The sequence below is a fragment of the Mustela putorius genome, unplaced genomic scaffold (genome assembly GCF_011764305.1).
Source record: "Mustela putorius furo isolate JIRA1106 unplaced genomic scaffold, ASM1176430v1.1 tig00000228_pilon_pilon_pilon, whole genome shotgun sequence".
NCBI lineage: Eukaryota > Metazoa > Chordata > Mammalia > Carnivora > Mustelidae > Mustela > Mustela putorius.
In genome coordinates this window covers 20,622,318-20,641,840 of record NW_025421322.1, presented here as the reverse complement: position 1 = coordinate 20,641,840, position 19,523 = coordinate 20,622,318, and the positions used below count along the sequence as shown (strand labels likewise).

The 19,523-nt window shown below is 44.0% G+C and overlaps 1 protein-coding gene across 3 annotated transcripts in view; it reads left to right on the top strand.

Moving 5' to 3' along the window:
• The window catches only part of SAMD12 (sterile alpha motif domain containing 12), a 389,251-nt gene extending 370,294 nt beyond the window's left edge, over nt 1–18,957 (top strand). For 2 of the 3 annotated variants that reach the window (XM_004743481.3, XM_004743479.3), the window contains one exon: nt 10,812–18,957. In XM_004743481.3, coding sequence (XP_004743538.1) covers nt 10,812–10,834 — 23 coding nt within the window. In that variant the 3' untranslated portion in view covers nt 10,835–18,957. The remainder of the gene's footprint in view (nt 1–10,811) is intronic. The other variant, XR_198799.3, reaches the window with a different exon arrangement.
• The last annotated feature ends 566 nt before the right edge of the window (nt 18,958–19,523 follow it).

Genomic DNA, 19,523 nt, shown 5'->3' with positions numbered 1-19,523 from the left:
TATAGATGAACTTAAGAAAAAAAGGAAGGACAAGAAACTTGACTTACTCAGTTGACGTCAGCCTCTGGGAGTGAGGTGGGAAGCAGAAGCAACGGGAGAAATTAGGAGACAGTCCCTCAGAATATAATCTGCCAACCGCTCCTGCCATTGTAGAGATGGAGGGGAATGTCAGTGGCAACTTGGATGGAACCTCAAGGCATATTTTCATGCTCTCGCATGACATTCATTATTGTTTGTGCCAATGGTAGAGTTTTCTTCTGGAAGGTTCTGCGGGCTTTTACAGTGGCTGTTGGAATTTAATGACTTGAAATGCTTACCTCTGTCCAGTGCAAAGAATGGAATCACTGGGCTACCTCCTACTAATTGGCTGTACAAACGCATCCCTGCTGAGAGCATCTGGCCTGATGATACTTTTTCCCAGAAAAGCATCAAATCAGATCCCTATGGTGCAAGATGGCAGCCGCTGTTGTCAGCAGTTCTCATTTCAAACGGTCATAAAGTGGGTGAGGTTTTTGTCATTTTCCTGGGGAAATCATGCCCTGAGAGCCTGAAGTTATAGGTGTCCTGGGTTATCACAGAGAATTTGTGGAGTTCAGATGCATGTATATACTGAAATTTCTTTTTTTTTTAAAGATTTTACTTATTTACTTGACAGAAAGAAAAAGAGAGAGGGCACAAGAAAGAGGAGGGACAGAGGGAGAGGGAGAAGCAGGCAGCCCAACACAGGGCTGGATCCCAGGACCCTGGGGTCAAGACATGAGCTGCAGGCAGATGCTTAACCAACTGATTCCCCCCCGCCATGTAACCCTACATGGAAGGTCCTGAACCAGCTCTCATTAGAGAACAGTACTATGGCGCCCAAGCAAATTCTGCCCCTACTTTTAAGTAACTACTAACCTTACTCATGTAGCTTAGACAGTACGTTCATTCAACAAACATTTCAAGAGCCCCTTTGATATTCTAGGCTGTCTTCCACACACTGCAGAAGGAATAGAAGACATATTCTTTGGCTGAAGAAGCTTGGGGTCAGGAGCAGGGGTGCTTAGAGAGTGGTCCTAGCAACATCAGTGTCCCTGCAAGTTTGTTAGAAATGCACATTCATAGACACACTCCAGAGCGACTGAATCGGATTCTTTCCATGTGGGGCTCAAAAATCTATGCCTTACCAAGCTCTCCAGGGGATTTCTTCATAGAATAAAGTGTGACAGAGCGCCTGGGTGGCTCAGTGGGTTAAAGCCTCTGCCTTCAGCTCAGGTCATGGTCCCAGGGTCCTGGGATCGAGCCCCACATCGGGCTCTCTGCTCAGCAGCGAGCCTGCTTCTCCCTCTCTCTCTCTCTGCCTACTTGGGATCTCTGTCAAATAAATAAATAAAATCTTAAAAAAAAAATAATAAAGTGTGACAAGCATTTGTTTATAGACAGACACATCATCAGGTGATTCTAATGCAGTATGATACATACAGTGATACAGATATGAAACTCCACGAGGCCCAAAGCCCCCCAGGCAACACTGGGTATTTTAATAAATACTCAATGGAATGAATGTTGCTTGCTTGCTTGCTTTCTTGGTGCATGAATCAACCTGTACAGATGAAAGAAGACTGGGACAGTGGAGCATGCCTAGGTTCTGGGACTTTGAGTGGGCTGGATGGCTTGCTCAGGCCTCACGGCTCCTGTCTTGTCCCATTCTAAAATCCGATGTTTGGATCGCTGCCCTGGATTCTAGCCACGATGGTTGGTATTTTATTACATGAACCAAACAAGACTGTAAACCAAATTTCCCTTCGGTCTACACACTTTTCTCTATCTGAAGGACAAGTAACTGCTGTGTAAGTGTTGGGGAAAGGGCATCGTGCTTCCGTGGAATTGTGCCCGGCGGGCCGCAAGAGAATCATAGAGGTCTGCAGACCTCCCCCTGGACATTCTGAATCCGTGGAAATGGGGAGAGGCTGGACAAGATTACGATTTTAAGAAGCTCCTTAAGATGAATCTGATGCAGGCAGGTTTGAGAACCTGTGGCCGAAATGCCAACGTGGCTAAACCCTGGAATCCAGAGACTCAGTTTAACCCACAGGAACCAGAGTTGACTTCTGTTCGGTTTTCAGCTGTGTAGGGTAGAAGAGCAGCTTTACTTGTAGCAGAGACAAATACAGTGTCTTTGTTTGGCTGAGGAAAAGGAGAGGGACAGCTTGCAGACAAGTGCATTCTTTCACTCGTGTGTGTGTGTGTGTGTGTGTGTGTGTGTGTGTGTGTGTGTGTGGCTTCATCTCTCGGCTTTCTAAAACCCCAGAGAGAGGTGACAGCCCAAGCCAAGGAGGACTGCAAAGCCAGCTGCAGGAAGACTCCTCTTCCAGTATTTGGAGCCACTAGAGGGTGGGGGGGATGGAGGCCAAGGCCTTGCTACACCATCTAGCTATAAATACTTGCCTGAAAATGTTCCCCTGGGGTCTGGGAACTGCACATTTCCTGCTTAGCACTTCCAGAATCAACAGGCCCTGACATGTCATAACCAGATCAGGGGTCATAGCCTGGCCTAACGCACAGTGTGTGTTCACTGACTTCCTTCATCTGTGGAGTGAGGTCACACAGCATCTACCTGCTTGAGGTGCTACACAGTAGCTGCAGGTCGTTAGCATGAAGCCAAGCATGTGGTCGGTAGTCGGTTAACCTTGGTGCTTATTATTATGGGCATTGTTGTCTACAGACTCAGTGTTAGTGTTCTCCAGAGAAGCAGAACCCGTAAGAGGTCTTGGTTCTTCAACAGCAGATAATAGCAATCTATCTGTATCTACCTATGTCTCTAATTATTGAGAGATAGATAGATCTATCTCTCAAGTGCACATGGGGAGAGAGAGTTGTCGGATGAATGGATGGATGGATGGTTGGACGGATAAAGGAGTTGTTATAAGGAGCTGGCTCACACAGTTATGGAGGCTCAGAAGGCCCAAGATCTGCAAGCTGGACACCCAAGAAAGCTGATGGTATAAGGTATAGTTCACATCTGACTCTGAGTTCAAAGTAAGAAGACCAGTGTCTCAACTCGAAGACAGAAAGACAGGCATAGAGAGTGAATTCTTCCTTTCTTGGCTTTTTTTTTTTAAGAATTTTTTTCTTCTTCTTTTTCTTTTTTTATTTTTTTAATTCCAGTATAGTTAACAGTGTTTTATTAGTTTTAGTTATACAGTATAATGATTCAGCAGTTCTATCTGTGACTCGTGACTCAGTGCTCAGCAGGGTAAGTGCACTCTTAATCCCCTTCACCTATTTCACCCATTCCCCCTCCCCCTCTGGTAATCATCAGTTCTCTCTAGTTAAGGGTCTGTTTTTTTGGTTTGTCTCTTTTTTCTTTGTGCATTTGTTTCATTTCTTAAATTACACATATGAGTGAGATCACACGGTATTTGTCCTTCTCTGACTTACTCACTCAGCGTCATCCTCTCTAGATCCATCCATGTTATTGCAAACAGCAGGATCTCCTTCTTCCTGGGGAATCCTTACTCAGCCTTTGTGCTCCTCAAGCCTTGCACTGATTGGAGGGGACCACCTTGCACTGATTGCCCTCAGTCTGCTGATTCATATGTTAATCTCATCCTGGAACGCCCTCAACAGAACACACCCAGAATAATGTTTAACCTGATATCAGGGCTCCCTGTGGCCCCGTGGGGTTGACACCTACAGCATCGCGGTAGTTTCCCGTTACTAGGGTTTACGAGAAATTACAAGCTAGTTTGTCCGCATCCTCTGTTTTCTCACCCGTAACCCGAGTCCTCTGCCAGGCTGATCCTCATTTTGCCCAAGATTTGGACCTCGATTTTCATGCAGTCAGGGGGTTAGAGTTAATTTCTTAGTCATACTCTCAGGGGTCAAACACTCCCCCCAAACTATGAGGGTGGGGGGGGGGCGGGGGCAGGCAGTGGCAGCAACGAAAGGACCCTTCGCAGGGCTGAGCTTTATTGCCACATAAATCCCCCTTTGCTCTTTTCTCTCCTGACTTCTCCCCCACATGCTTACTCATTAATTGAGCATACCTGTTTAAATCATCCAATCTTGATTCGTATAATGGTGTACCTGCAAGGGTTCTAAAAGTTAGAAATGATTTAGTGTTAGAGGTTTTGATTACACTGAATATAAAATTAAATAAAGTGAGCAAATGATGAGTAGAAGGAGTGAGGTTTGAACTCAGCCTTACATCCTGTGCACACGGCAGGCACGCTTACGTTGGTTTTATCTTGGCCTATTTGGGGAGTGATATATTTGGCTCACAACCAGGAAGAGAAGATAAACAAGGACCTGTATTCTCTAAACCAGCCACAGCACTATTGGCAGGTTGGGCTGGATAGTTCTTTGATGGGGGTGAGCCAGTTGGGGGACGTCTGTCCTAACGCAATTCTAGGAGGTTTAGTAGGGTCTCGGGCCTCTACCCACTAGATGCAGTAGTTACCCCCTAGTTGCAAGACCCAGAAGTGTCTCTGGACAGTGCAGATGTCCCTTTGGGGTGTAGGAGGGATGGCACCCAGTGGAGAATTACTGCGCTAAACCTGGGAAAGATTTCAGATTGTTAAATAGGAATGCACCAGCTTTCTCGGGGTCAGACCTCTAATTTATGGCATTTTATGTATAGGTTTCCCATTTGATGAGCTTTCCTTTTACACACACACCCAACTACTTTCTCTCCAGCATTCCTGTTGGGAGTTAAGGAATTTGCTTTCTTATTGAGTCAGGAAAGCGTTGTGGTGAGAGCAGATCTAGGTTCTAGTCTGGGCCCTATACTCTCTAGAGTTAGGACTGTGAAGAGTTAATAAACCTGACCTCATTTTCTCCAGTTGTATTAAGAAGATCTTATACTTCAGGCCTCAAAGATGGTGGTGAAGAGCCAGGAGTGACTGCGTGTAGAACTTTCGTTGGCCCACTGTACCGGCTCAACAAATGTTAGTTCTGCTAACGCAACTGTGGCTCTCACAACCTTGGAATGTGCCTCTCACACCTGACACATCCGAATGCAGTTTAGGTCCACTCCCAAAGTCCTCTAACTTGAGTCACATAAAAGACGCTTTCAGGTAGAGGAGAGGACCCTTTTATTTATTTATTTGTTTGTTTGTTTGCCTATTTTATGGGTCCTCCTTTTGAACAGAGGACACTAAATAACCCCTTTACGCAATGGTCTTACTGCTTTCCTTCAGCCCAGGAGAGGTAAGGCTGCCTGTGTACCGCATCTTTTCCTCCCGCCAGCCTCTTGCGGCTGGGGTGGGGAAGAGGTGGGGCTGGACACACTCAGCCCCATGTCTGTTCTTGAATCCTCTGCCAGGCTGACCGTTGCCTCTCTGGCCCTTCCTGCCTTTGATGTGAAATCTTATCATGGAACTGTCCATCAATGTCTGCACTCATTTAGGGGAGAGTGGAAGCCAGGGAATGTTGATTGTGGTCTTGGCAGGCGAGGAGAGTGTTACCCTTCTCCTGAAGGGTGCAAAGGCTTGACATTACCCCCCCCTACCCCCCCACCCCCCCCACACCACCCTCCATGGTGTTTCTTTTTCCCAGCCCCCAGCTGTGACGTTGGAACATTGCCTTATTTGTATTTCTTGTCGCTCTAAGGAATTTGGGGAATGTGTGGTGATAATAATAATAAATAGTAGCCATCACTCAGCAGATATTTGCTATTGGCCAAACACCATGCAGAGTGTTTTTTCTGTGAACCCCCGTTATCATTCCAGCAACCCAGAAAGGTGGGGATTCTGATCACCATTTTAAAGGTGAAGAAACTGAGGGCTGGACAAATTCATGTTTTCAACATAGTATGGCTGGAAAATGGTGAGCCAGGGACGTCAACCCAGATCTGCCTGATTCCAGAGCCGAAGCCCTTAATCACTGGACTGAAATGCTTCTCTGCTCATCCCAGACTCTGGAGCCACTGGATTAGGAGGTGATTAGTTCCCAGAATGCCTGAATCGTCACGATGACCCACCAAACAGAGATCTGAGAAAGAGCCCTTTACCAAGTGTTAGCTGCAGAGCCATACAGAGCCAGCACTGCCACGCACACGTGTCTTCAGTCCTTAGGGGGCAAGAAAGGAACTGAAGTGATCCCCCTCTCCATTATGCAGACCTGAGCTACAGGATGAAATGTCCTATAAAACTAGGCATTGATTTAAGCCAGAAAGAATGAAAAGGGAAAAAAAAAAAAACTTGTCTTCTCCAACATCATTCCTTTCTTCATTAATTTCACTATTCATGTAGCACTCTCTGTACACCTGCTGCTTTGCCCTGGGAAGACACATGCTCAAAAGACATGGCACCAACTTCAAAAAATTTAGGAGAGATGGATACAGTAAAGTGTTCCTGGTGGGTTTGGTTTCAGATGCCATGCTGGCTGATGGGGGCTGCTGTCAGCTACATGTAGGGGAAAGATGGCTTCATAAAGAATGCGACATGTAAGGTGGTCTCGGAAAAGGCTGAGCAAAGGCTGTGAACGAGTCTGTGTATATGGGGAGCTGGAAGGAATCTGGGATGGCCGAAGCCCAGGGGATGGAACCCAAAAAGTGCACCCCTTCCTCCCCTGAAAGAGCCAGAGCCATCAAATGCAATTTGATGTTGCCAATTTGCATGTTGACCTCAGGTTGCTTCCCTATACCTGAAGATACCATTCCAGTTGCAGACCAAAGAAGTCTCGAGCAAAGGGATGACAGCAGAGCCCTTACCTGTCTGTACCTCTGTGATAGGAAGACAGTGGCTCAAGCCTTGCCCCTAGGCAAACACCTTTTTGGTGTTTGAGTCAACAGAGGCCCCTTGCTGCCTCATAAAGCCCAACTCAATGAGGTGACACATTCAAATGAAAGACAACTAAGCACAACAGCATCAAAGAGCATTGAATTCTTTACTGATTCCATGGAAAGATGGTCAAGGGGGCATGATGCCATAGCATGCTCTTCTCCTTGGCCAGCCCTTTTCTGAAGGCCAGACTCACAGGGCAGCCTTCACTTTGAGTCCCCTTTGTCACTCCCAAAACTCCCACTTTGTTTCTCAGTGGCTTCTACTGCTGTGTGTGTCCATGCCTTAGAGGAGTAGCCCTCTGTTCTTCCTATCATCTCTGTCTTTGTCGTATAAATTTAAGTCTTCAGTTTTCTTCTGTATCCAACAAGGCCCTTTATTGTGCTGAGTGGGCTTATGGTTGTGGATAAACACAGAAACCTACTTAGGAGAGAGGAGAATGGGAAAGGTTCTGAATATTTATACTTAACATATGTGTCCCAGTCATTCCTGCATGTCACTAGCATGGGAAATACCTAAGACTGAGTACAGTACTTGGGTACTGAGTACAGTACATAAGCTGTGTGACCGTGGTGAGTAATACCTCTGGGCCTTAATTTCCTTATCCATAAAATGGGACTATTCCTACCTATCCTAAGAAGTGCACAGGGGAACCACAGTTGAAAGAGCTTTGAAATACAATGGGCTCATCTTATGTTCATGTAAGGTTATTAGAGCCTCAAACTAGACACATCCACTTTCTAAAGGCTATTACAGGTTCATGTGAAAAACGTGGCTATTTAGAAAAGCAACAACTATGATAAGCCTCATTATCAACTCCTGATTCAGGATCCAATATAGAGATCCAATATAATTAATGAGGTTCCCTATTATCAGTAATTCACTTCTAAATTTTATGGTTACTCTTAAAAATAATTTTCTAAAGTCACACATTTTACCAGAGCTGATTTTTTAAAATTAGTTTCAGAGGTAGAGCTTAGTGATTCATCAGTTGCCTGTAATACCCACTGCTCATTACATTACGTGCCCTCCTTAATGCCCATCACCCCACCTGCCTCCCCTCCAGCAACCTTCAGTTTGTTTCCTAGAGTTAAGAGTCTCCTATGGTTTGTCTTCCTCTTTGATTTTGTCTTATTTTATTTTTCCATCCTTTCCCCTATGTTCATCCGTTTTGTTTTAAAATTCCACATATGAGTGAAATCATATGATATCTGTCTTTCTCTGACTTATTTTGCTCAACATAATACCCTCTATTTCCATCCACATCTTTGCAAATGGCAAGACTTCATTCTTTTTGATGGCTGAGTAATATTCCATCGTGTATTTATATACCACATCTTCTCTTGGTAGACATCTCGGGCTCTTTCCATAGTTTGGCTATTGTGGATGTTGCTGCTATAAACACTGGGGTGCAGGTGCCCCTTTGAATCATAATGTTTGTATCCTTTGGGTAAATACCTAGTAGTGCAATTGCTAGGCCATAGGGTAGCTCTATTTTTTTTTTTTTTTTTTTTTTAGGAACCTCCACACTGTTTTCCAGAGTAGCTGTACCAGTTTGCATTTCCCTCAACAGTGTAAGAGGGTTCCCCTTTATCCACATCCTCGCCAGCATCTGTTGTTTCCTCAGTTACTAATTTTAGCCATTCTGCCAGTATAAGGTGGTATCTTATTGTGGTTTTGATTCGCATTCCCCTGATGCTGAGTGATAGTGAACATTTTTTCATGTGTCTATTGGCCGTTTATATGTCTTCTTTGGAGAACTGTCTGTTCATGTCTTCTGCCCATTTCTTGACTGGATTATTTGTTCTTTGGGTGTTGAGTTTGATAAATTCTTTATGGATTTTGGATACTAGCCCTTTATCTGATAAGGCATTTGCAAATATCTCTTCCCATTCTGTAGGTTGTCTTTTAGTTTTGTTGACTGTTTCCTTTGTTGTGCAAAAATTGTTATCTTGATGAAATCCCAATAGTTCATTTTTGCTTTTGTTTCCCTTACTTTTGAAGACGTGTCTAGTAAGAAGTTGCTGCGGCAGAGGTCAAAGAGGTTGCTATCCATGTTCTCCTCTAGGGTCTTGATGGTTTCTTGTCTCACATTTAGGTCTTTCAACCATTTTGAGTTTATTTTTGTGTATGGTATAAGAAAATGGTCCAGTTTCATTCTTCTGCATGTCACTCCCCAATTTTCCCACCACTATTTGTTGAAGAGACTGTCTTTTTTCCATTGGATATTTTTTCCTGCTTTGGCAAAGATTAGTTGACCATAGAGTTGAGGGTCCATTTCTGGGTTCGCTACTCTAGGGCTGATTTTAGCAAAAATCCCAAAAGGATGCTATACTGTGTCTGGTTCCCAGAAATCCGTGTGGATCTTCTAGGCTGCACTATTTCCTGGCAGACTGACCTGGACAGAAGATTCATATTCATCTTGGTTTCTATTCCCACTTCAGTGTGACTGGAGTGTTATCTCTTAATAGAACTTCAAGGTAGTTATTTTGGAGTTCATATTAGTATTAGTATGGATGCTTAGGCTAGTCAGTGCTCCTTCGTCACATCTGCATTCTTGTGAACCTAATTTTTGTGGTTTTACAAAATATTTAAGGCAACAATAATAAAAATCCTAGTATCTTCATCATTTCACTTAGAGTTCTTTTCTACGCATATGTGTAAGTTTTGCACTGTAGTGTATTGTAACTGTTTACCACATAGCTACGTGATAGCTAATAGCTAATAAAATCATCATAATTATTACTTTGGTAGTCACACAGGCATCCATCTTGTTAATGCACCGTCATTTACTTAACCTACATTTCAACAATGGGAGACTCATTCTCCAATTTTTCCACTATTACAAATAACCTTTAGGTTATATATCTGTGCATATAGTTTCTCTCATCTTTTTAGATTATTTCCTTAGGATACACTTCTTGAATGGGAACAGTGACTCAAAGAATGTGAATTTTTAATAGTTTCTAAATAAATTGACATTGTTTTCCCAATTTACAATGCCATCAGCAATATATTAGTATTCTACTTTCATTATAACCTTATCAGTACATTATTATTTTTATATTTAGTATGCTTAAATAGTACCTTACTTTTGTGTTTGCATTTTCTCAAAAATAGCAAGTTTTAATCAGACATTTGCTTATAAATTGTACATTCTCTCAAAAAGCCTCAGTAGTTTATTGTTGTTGTTGTTGTTATCTTTTTTTAACATCAAGAGCTCTTGGCTTTCTTTCTCTCCCATTGCCCAAGAGTTTTGTGTATTAAATAAAGCTGATGTTGGTATGTTTCTAACAAAACATTCAGTGGCACTCCCATATCAATAAATAAGCACTTGTGTATAAGGAACTATGTGGAGACTCAGATAAAATGATAGGAAATTTATAAAATAAAGAGTTGCAAAACCCAGAAGATATATCTGCACCAAAGTCAAATGCAAGGTTGCCATACAGGTCGTTCAATCTCTGGTCAGACTTTGATGACTTTCTCTGGCTCTGACGGGCTGCTCAGCCAGTCTCACTTTTCAGCTAGCAAACTCAGGAGCTCCAGCCATACTGCTTCCAATGTTTCCTTCTAAGTTTTATCCCAGGAAAGCTGCCTGATAAAGAAAACCACTATTATCACCCCACCTCATACACACACACACACACACACACACACACACAAATGTTTTCATTCCACTCCCAATCTGATCCTGTTCCCAATCAGGTAAATACATGAAACTCCATAATGTGCAAAATGGTTTCCCAAATCACAGACCAGTGAGGGACGAAGCCAGTTCCAGAGATCTGATTTTGCCTTGCCTTCCAGGCCCCTTCGCCAGTCCCTGAGACAGATGTCTTCCATGTCCTGCCAAATGGTGGAAGAACATTCCAAGAAGATAGACCACCCTAAATTTGTCCTGGAGTTGAGCAACTATTATCTCTGTTCGAGATCTCTCTTTGACCTGAGGATGTCAGAGTTTGTTTGAGTAGGATAATTGCTACATACCAGTAACTGGGAACATAAAGAAATGACTCACTGTGTTTCTCCCTTTTCCTCTTACAGCCTCAACCGAGGGTTCTCCATAAACGTGGTTAGCCTTCCAAGCTGCTGTCCTGCCAGTTGATATGAACGTGGCCTGTTCCTCACAGAAAGACTAACTCATGGCACTGCCAGAAGATCTCCATGGAGCACTGACAGATTAACCAGATTAACTGAAAAAACTCCCATTCGGTCAAGATCATGGGCTTTGGAAAATCTTAGTTTGCTGTGGATTTTAAAATGAGGTGCATAATACACAGTGCCAACTTGCTCCAAGTGGTCATTGGCAGACCATTAGCTGGAAAATTGCTTCCAGTTTTCATCACTGTGCATAACTCAAGCTCCCTTAGGGGAGCTGTCTGTGCCCTTCACTAGAAGTCCTATTTTAGCATGGCAACTACTGGATTATTTTATTATGTGTGCAGATGGCATGATGTGTTAGACAAAAAAAAATCACAGCAGTTCTGCAATCTCAGTGGAAGCGTTCACGATACTCTGCCCTGGTAGGAATGTAAACATGTCTTGATTATGTTAGTTACGATGTCTAAAGGTATTCTCTCCAACTCTTAAGCACTTTACATGAGAACACGACACCAAAACCAATCAGCACATCCAGTACACGTGGGAAAACAAGTATTCTCTCTCTCTCTCTCTTTTATAAATCTTGTCTTCTTTCTGGCTCAGACTGTCCAAGACAAGCTCCGCTCCCAACGTATCCGCAGTCATCTGCAGTACATTGGGGTAATCATGGCCACGATATCGTTCGACTTAACCTGTTGATACTTTAGGCAACCAGTTGGGTTTCTTGCTGTGCCAAAGGGGAGGAGAAGAGGTCTGGTGGTTGAAGTATCTTAGGTCTTGGTTCCTGGTACTGGGGCCCAACTCAGCACATCTATACTCAGACAAACACAGGAGGCTTCTAGGTGGCCAGGGTACACATTCACTCCCTCTACAGCAGAGTGTTTTCAAAGAACAAAAGGGGGTGGCTCTTTAATCAAAGACTGTGGTAGGTTGAGGGAAAGGGCAGCAGAATACAGTTTACCTGTGTGGTCTGACTTTACAACTTTAGAAAACTTTTTAGGTCAAATTTAAATCACAGCTCTCAGAAGAGGAGGAATAGCAAGTGTCCCCCTGCGAGCCTGAAGAAGGAAAAGGGCCCAGTCCACCCCAGGTTGCTGCCTCAGTAGGGAACCTACTAGTCCCCTTTAATCCTTTCTGGGATTATATCCACAATTAAATTTTTTTTTTTTTTTTTTTTTTACTATGTCTTACAACAAAGCACAGTCAACCCAGTTATTGCTTGTCTTTGGGCATTAGAGAGACGCCCATATTGGCCAACCCTACCTAATGCTTTAGCTTTTTTTTACCCCCTGGAAATAGAAACTTGGCTGAATGGAAAATTCAGCAGATATGTTCTGCGTAGCCACAATCCTAGTCTGGGACTGACAGGTGTCGGAGGCTTTTCTTTAAACATGTGTACCCACACTAGGATCCTGCTAGCACAAGGAAGTTTGGCATTTGGGGGGGTGGGGGAGCGGCTGTACGCACACTCATGGTCTGCTCTCCCCTTGTGGAAGGGGTTGGATCTCAGGAAATGCACAGCACATTGGAAAATGCCCCCAGCTGAGATCTGGAAAGTTGACAGGAGAAGAGAAAGAGACCCAAATATGCAGGTGAGTCATCCCGTAGGAGTCATCCCTTCAGGCTGTGTTGCCGAAGAAGGGGGCTTCCGAGAGGGAACTCGGAGGAGTGTCAGTCACCATCAAGATCCGGCCTTTCATGGGTCAGCACCAGGACCGTCAGGCTCTCACAAACCATAATTCTTTACAAATCCAGAATCGGGCAGCCAAACCGTGACTGTAAGAGCCCCTGGAGAGAACGCTCCGCTCTCTCCTGCACACCCCCTGAGCATCTGTTCCAACAGCAAGGCTTCCTTCTTCTTTCATCCTTTCTTTTATTTAGCTCCTTGCTAAATAAAAGTGTTGAGCACCTACTACGTGCCAAGCGTTGCATTGGGATATCAGTAGAGTACAAGGCCAACTCTCCATGCCCTTCTGAAATGGTATCTGCTCCCCCTAGACAGTGCCCCCATCCCGGCTTTCCCACAGAATTCAGACAGCATTCACCCCTCACCAGAGTAGGCTCGCAGAATGCACATGGCAGCAGGCAGCCCTCTTGGCCAAGGAAGGAGACAATGGAGGAAGAGGTGGTACAGCATCAGGTCACATGTTACCATCCTCGTGTACAGCCAAGCCTTCCTGGGCCCAGCCTTGTCTTCCTAAATCAGCTTTCAGTTGAGCTCCTGGCTGTTCACCCTGGTCATCCGTGTTCCCCTCCTCCATACAGGCACAACCTGCTGGTCATGATGCTGGGTTCTTTGAAGCTCCAGTTCTCAGCAGGGTCCTGGAGACCCAGAAGAGGGCCTCCGGAGTCCAAAAGAACTGTCAGGTGCTGAGGTCCTATAGCTGAGAATTCATTGGTTTATGAGTTCAGGGTCATTCCGAAACTATGACTAACAACCCTGAAAGACTGAACACATCTTATGGTACAGATGGTCATTAAATGATGGAGGTTCATCCTTCCTTCCTTTGGCTTTCGCAAAATATGTTCTGAACAATTAAATAAGGAGAGTTTCCTATGCTTTTTTTTTTTTTCAGTCGAAAGTGTACTGACAGATTATTAAAGGGTGATGGGTAAGGGTGGAGATGGGGAACGGCAAACTTGAAGACCATGAAAGAACCCAGTTGAGGACGGCATCTCTATAAATGCCTTAATTCCTGACGTACCAGGTATTTGTGTATGAGCTGCGACGTGTTTTCCAAACCGTCAACCTCATTTTGAAATCATCTGGTGGGGGTGGGGGGGATGGTTTTGGAAACATGGCGGGATAAGAATCTGAGCGGTCACTTGTTAAACCAGCAAAATGGAGAAATGACCTCCTTCCCAGCCTTCGGGGTCTTAGTACTGTGTTGATCCAGTTTCCCCGTCATTACTTCCTGCTGTGCTGTCCCTTCTTCCCAAGATATGTGGAGGAAATGTTACCTCCCAGAAGTTCAAGAATGTCTGTGAGGAGTTTTGTTTAAGGAGGCAGCGGGAGACCAGGAGGTAAGGGATAAATATTTTGATGTCTAAGGGCTATAAACTGTTGATGCTTAACTTTTCCTTTTACTTAAACCTCTGCTACACCTTTTATTGAAAGGCTGACTCCCATACCTGTGCAGGAAAGACACTCTTGGGAGTGAACAGAAATGAATAATTATCAGACTCTCTGGGGTGCCAAGGGGATTAGCTTGTTGCAGCTTCAGAACCGAATTTAAAATAAATGCAGAGCATCGGTGGTTCTGCGAGGGCAAAAAGCAAATCACTTCAGTAGTTTAAGACATACGTAGGGGCTAGAGATCCTATAAACTTTCTTCTGGGTAATGGCGTCCCTTTAGACCCCTGCTCAGGCTCTATGAGCTGTGTAACTGCACATTTGACTTCTACCTCCGGAACAGGGGAAGCAACCCCAACTTCTCTCCAAAGTCACTCCTCAGCTGTTCAGACAAGGTTAACAGTCCTTATTCTGAGGGAATTCTGCCGTTTTTTAACACTCAAGGGGAAAAGGAATATCAACTCTACTGAAGTGTATAACCTGAGGAGAGACTCCTCTAATGGATTTAGCCCAGTGTTGCTTGCGAAGGCTTGCTTTGTCTGCAAATGTCACACGATTGATGTTGGAAAGGAACAATAAAAGTCTCTCAGAAAAGCTTCCAAGACCCCCTTAGCATTTTAGCTTTACCCAAACCTCCTCTTTTCTGTGCCATAAGCAGCTTCATTCTTTGTGATGTTTTCCTCCACATTCTTTGGAGTAATTTTGTTACTTGACAACTAGACTTAAGATTGCTATAGACTCTTTTTGAAAAATCTAATGTTTGAAAATGACAGAAATTCTTTTACGCCTTAAAGGCTGTTTTTATTCACCTCTCCCACAACCCTCTCCACTCCACTTTTTTGCTTTTTTTTTTCTTGCTTTTTTTTTTTCTTTTAATCTTTCCTTTAAAAAAAAATTCCCTGGGTAGATTTTGAGTATTCGCTCAAGAACTCGAACGGAAAAACTTAGCATTCCTCCTTTCCCCCAGTACTGACTAATAATTCCTTCTTCTGCTTGATCTCGGTGAGGGCTTGCTGTCCAAACAGCAGTGGGATGTGCGTTCCCGTCTCTAGGGAATGACCGGTCAAAGCTGCTCATCGAAACAGAGCCCATGAGATTATGAGGGAGGATAGACCAAGAGGTGCTTCTGCTCAGGGCACAGCTGGGGACTCTATTTCAAAGACAACAAGGTCCTGCTTCTCTGTTTCTTTAGCTCTGCATCTCATCCCAGAGCCAGAGAACTGTCTTAGGAATTCTGCTTCATCAGTGTGCGTGATTCCTGGTACCACTGCACACCTTCGGGTCAAATAGAGCCCCATTTCCATTATTTTGCTCGGTGACTTACTCCTGTGGAGAGATAGAGACATTCTTTGGACAGTGAATCAGCTGTGGGAAGCTTGAGGAAAAAGTTGGCCACATGCCCATGAAGGTTCTGCCACACCTTAATGAAAAAACAAAGTAGATCCTTCCCTGGAGATTCTCGTGTGGGAAGGTGTCTAAGAGGGATGGTATCCATTCTGGTTTTCTTCTGGCCATCACCTTGGCCCTGCAGGGAATGTTCTGGGGGTGGGGATAGGGTATGGAGCACCATTTCTAGGATCTAAATTGGAAGAGGAAGTTCACCTATAAGATAAAAGTTAAGGGGAAGTGCCAGTGAGTATGGGACCAGTTTTAGACCTCCTGGCCAACAGCACAAAGATTGACAAATGACTTCCTCGGGATAGCAGAAAATGGGTGTAAAAGGCTTTGTAAGATTAGAGTTTCGAGCACCATGTAGGGCGATTTTACAATCTCAAAGAGCTCCAAGCGTTCTAACTTCAGAGCCTCCCTTCCCCAATTACATCAAGCACAAAAAGGCACCAACAACGTACACCTAAAAAAATTTCAAAGTAACCCTATAACTTGCACCGAATTGCAGTTGACTGGTTGCCATAATGTTAAGTGTTGTAGATACATTCTTTGATTCTACAGTATTCTTTTCATATTTCAGAGCCAATGGTTCTGGGATTTCATTTCTTTAATGGCTTGTCTTGTTGCTGCTGTCATTGTTCCAAACCTCCAACATTTCCAGGAGCCTTGGGAAGGCTCTTAAACCCAGGCCTTTTTGCCTCCAGTGCAGAGTGACACAAACAGCCCTATCGACGTGAATGCCGCTGAGACTCCGACTTTAATCCAGCTGGAGACGCTAACCCCCAGAACCAGGAAGACACTGAAGACCCCGCTGGTTGCTTTCTGCGTTACTTAGAACCTTTCACAGTTCCATTGTTTGGATCAAAGGAAATAAACAGGCTGTTCTCCACGTGGCTTTGCCCTGTTAGCACACACAGCACGATCATGTGTGGAATTCTAAGCTGGGTGTACAAGCAAGAGCTTGCAGATCTGTTTTGTGTGATTGTATCTAGACACCACTCTCCCCAAATTCTACAGCAACATATTCACGAGCTTTACTCTGTCAAAACAAACAATTCTAAAACAAGAGATTCTTATTAGGTCATTATTTCTCCCGCAGTGGGAAGACTGGTTTTGTGACATAACTCTGAAGAAATACTTGCCTGCCATTAAACGCGAGGGTCTGGTGGTTGCCCTGTTCCACAGATTGATGCGGTCCTTCTCCTATCCCACAGAGGAAGTTGGCCTGGTCTCCCCCGGAAATAGCACAACGACCATGAAGCTCTGGGTAGTCTCCCTATGCATGCCTAATTTTAAGAGTACGATTTGGACTGAGCCTGGCCATGGTCTTTGATTATGTGACCCCCTAAATCAATTTGAATTCTTTACACAAATATAAATATATATTACATATATTTTTCTTTTTTTTTTTTAATTGCCCACCATCCAGTGCATTTAATGCGTCTGCATGGGAGCTGCCTGCTGACACTGGCAGCTTTGAACAGTTCCCATACCTATTTCCCATACAGGAGAGGACCGAGAACATTTCCCCACACACCAGCTGCAGAAGTTTGGAAGTGTGTGACCAAGTTCTTTTCACATCAACAGGCCTCGGTTTATAGGAGGTAAACTAAAAAGAGAATGGGATGGGGTGGAGAGGTGGGGCGGGGCTGGAGGGGCACAGAGTGGTGTTCGAACACGGGAATCTTTGTCTTTTCCATTGTGTTGCAACTCTCCTCTCCAGCCACGAGAAAGAGCTGCATTAGCCTCTCCAGTGAGTGTTGCCCCCCCCCCACCGGGGGTGGGAGGTCATTGGGGTTCCACTCCCTTAAACTCACATGTAGGCAATTTGAGGTTCTCTGGGTCTGGGAATGGTTTGTCCACCACTACTTTTCCTCCGCCAATAGAAAAATGCTATCCCTACAAGGCCGTGTTTGACGAGACCGTGGATTGGCTAATGAAATTCACAGTGCACTGAACTGAGTAACGTTAGGCTCTGGACTTGGCACTGTAAGTCCCAGTCATGACTGACCCAGAAGCAACCAGTCCGCTGAAAAGCCAAGCCAGCGCCCATGTTTTGGAACTAATTCCACTAAAACTCTTGTGCCGTTAAACCATACTACTGTAGTTCCAATTAATCTAGCTCTTTAATATCATCAGCCACTAAATGAAATAACTGTACCCAAAACTTGAGAAAAGATCAATATTGTAACAAAATCACATTATTAGCAGTAAATCGCACCTGAGAAAAGAAAATATTGACCTGTCGTGGTTTATACTTGAGTTATTCTTAGGCCTTTGTGGATCTGGCACTGCTCTGAGAAAGGGGAAGAAGAGGTTTTGAATTCAAGAATACTAGGATTCCGTGGAAATCAGCCATCTCTCTGGGCTTCTGCTCATCTGTCCTGCATCAGCAGACAAGGTGGTTCGCAGGCTGGAATGAGCTAAGGGAGGGTATCCTGGACCCCTAATAGAAAGCACAGTGAACTGCACTTTAATTGTGAGCTCTTTCTCTTTCTGTTTTCTCCTGGTAGCTGGTATTCCTGAGAGCCCATCCTGGGTTTAGAAAAGAAAGAAGGATAAGAAAGTAACAATCAGCTTATTGCCTATGCACACAAGCTTTTTCTAATACAGGGAAACTGGTCTGCAGAGCCCACGGCCTAGGTGCCCATGTATCTCCACTTCTCTGTTACCGTTGACCTAACCAAGGGAGAGAGTCTCAGGTTCGGCTTAGTGCAGGGGAAAATTGCCAATCTCAACGTTGGGGAAGACCAAAGAAAGTGTGAGGTTGACAAGCTGAGGTTCACAGGAAGCAGAGAGCCTCCCTGAATGTCATTGATGAGCTGCTGTATATTAGTATTTGTCCTAGGCAAGAAAGAGTAAGAAAAATCACACGATGTGAACTGAATGAAAGACCGGTGCTCTCAGTAAGGTGTGAGGGGAGAAAAAATCTCATGAAAAACTGGTTCACGGTTTTACAAACACTAACAAACATGGCTATAAAAGCACATTTCATAATACAAAAGCCTATATAGAGGGTAGAAATTTTTATAGCTTCCTTCAGTGAGTAGTTAAACCAGCAGTCTGAATTCTCTTGGTCCCCAAACAGTGGTTAATTAAATAAGCATTTTCCTTATCCATTGCCCACATCTGTGGATTTTTTTTTTTCCTCTATGCACCTTACAAAAACTCCCAGGACTAGGCTTAGGAGAACTCAAGCAAGTTACATGGTAAAATCAGAGTGCCTTTTCTGTTGGATGTTCACTTTGGTTCCCTGGGTTCCCAGGGCATACGATGTTTAGAAACTTTTTTCTCTAAACATAAGAATTATTGTGCACCACAATCGTGAACCAACAATTTCCATATCTTAAGCAGCTATCAACTTGCCAATTCCCTCTGGGTTTCCTTTATATTTTCTTATAATGTTTCTTTCTGTTTTGGGTTGTTGTCAAAAAGAGTTGGGGGGCATGCTTCTTTTTAAATTGATAGAAATGAAACTGTACAGATTTTTTGCCCCCTTGTATCCGTAAGCATGATCTCTATCGGGCTTGAAAATCTGCTTTATCATTTTGTATATTGGACTATTTTGTATTCAGCATTACTTGATTCCTTATGTGCATGGCAATGTATTAAAATATGGGATTTCTATTACCGTGTAAAAGTGTTTTGATTCTGATTTTCAACATATATCCTTGGAAAAAAATTACATTAAACTTTTTATTTCTGTTTTCTTCAGCTCATCAGCTCTGCAGAAGGAAAAGAAAAGTTAACAGCATTTCACTTTCCCTGTGTTAGCTAATGATGCAATTCATGGTGGAAAATTGTCCTCAATTATGCTGTGTTTCCTGGAGAAATAATATATGTGAAATGAATTGGTGGCCTCCCTCCAGCTCCCAGCACACAGAATCCCCCCAGCAACAAATCCCACCAGCGTGATTACTGTTATTGTTGAAGGCTTTAGTGTTGAGCACAGCCAGGCAAAAGACACAGTTCTCTTGGTCTCCAGATATGGTAACACCCTGGAAAGCGATGGGACAACAGAGCTTGGCCCACCAATTCGCTCTCGCCCCAGAGAGTCTTGAGTGCCTATAAAAGCATGATTGATGGCATTCCCCAGCGCCCCGGTGCCCTCTGTCTCACGGAGTGGCCCACTAGAAGCTCTCTGTATTTTATCAGTAGAAATACTGACCTTCAAGTAACACCCGCCCAAGAGA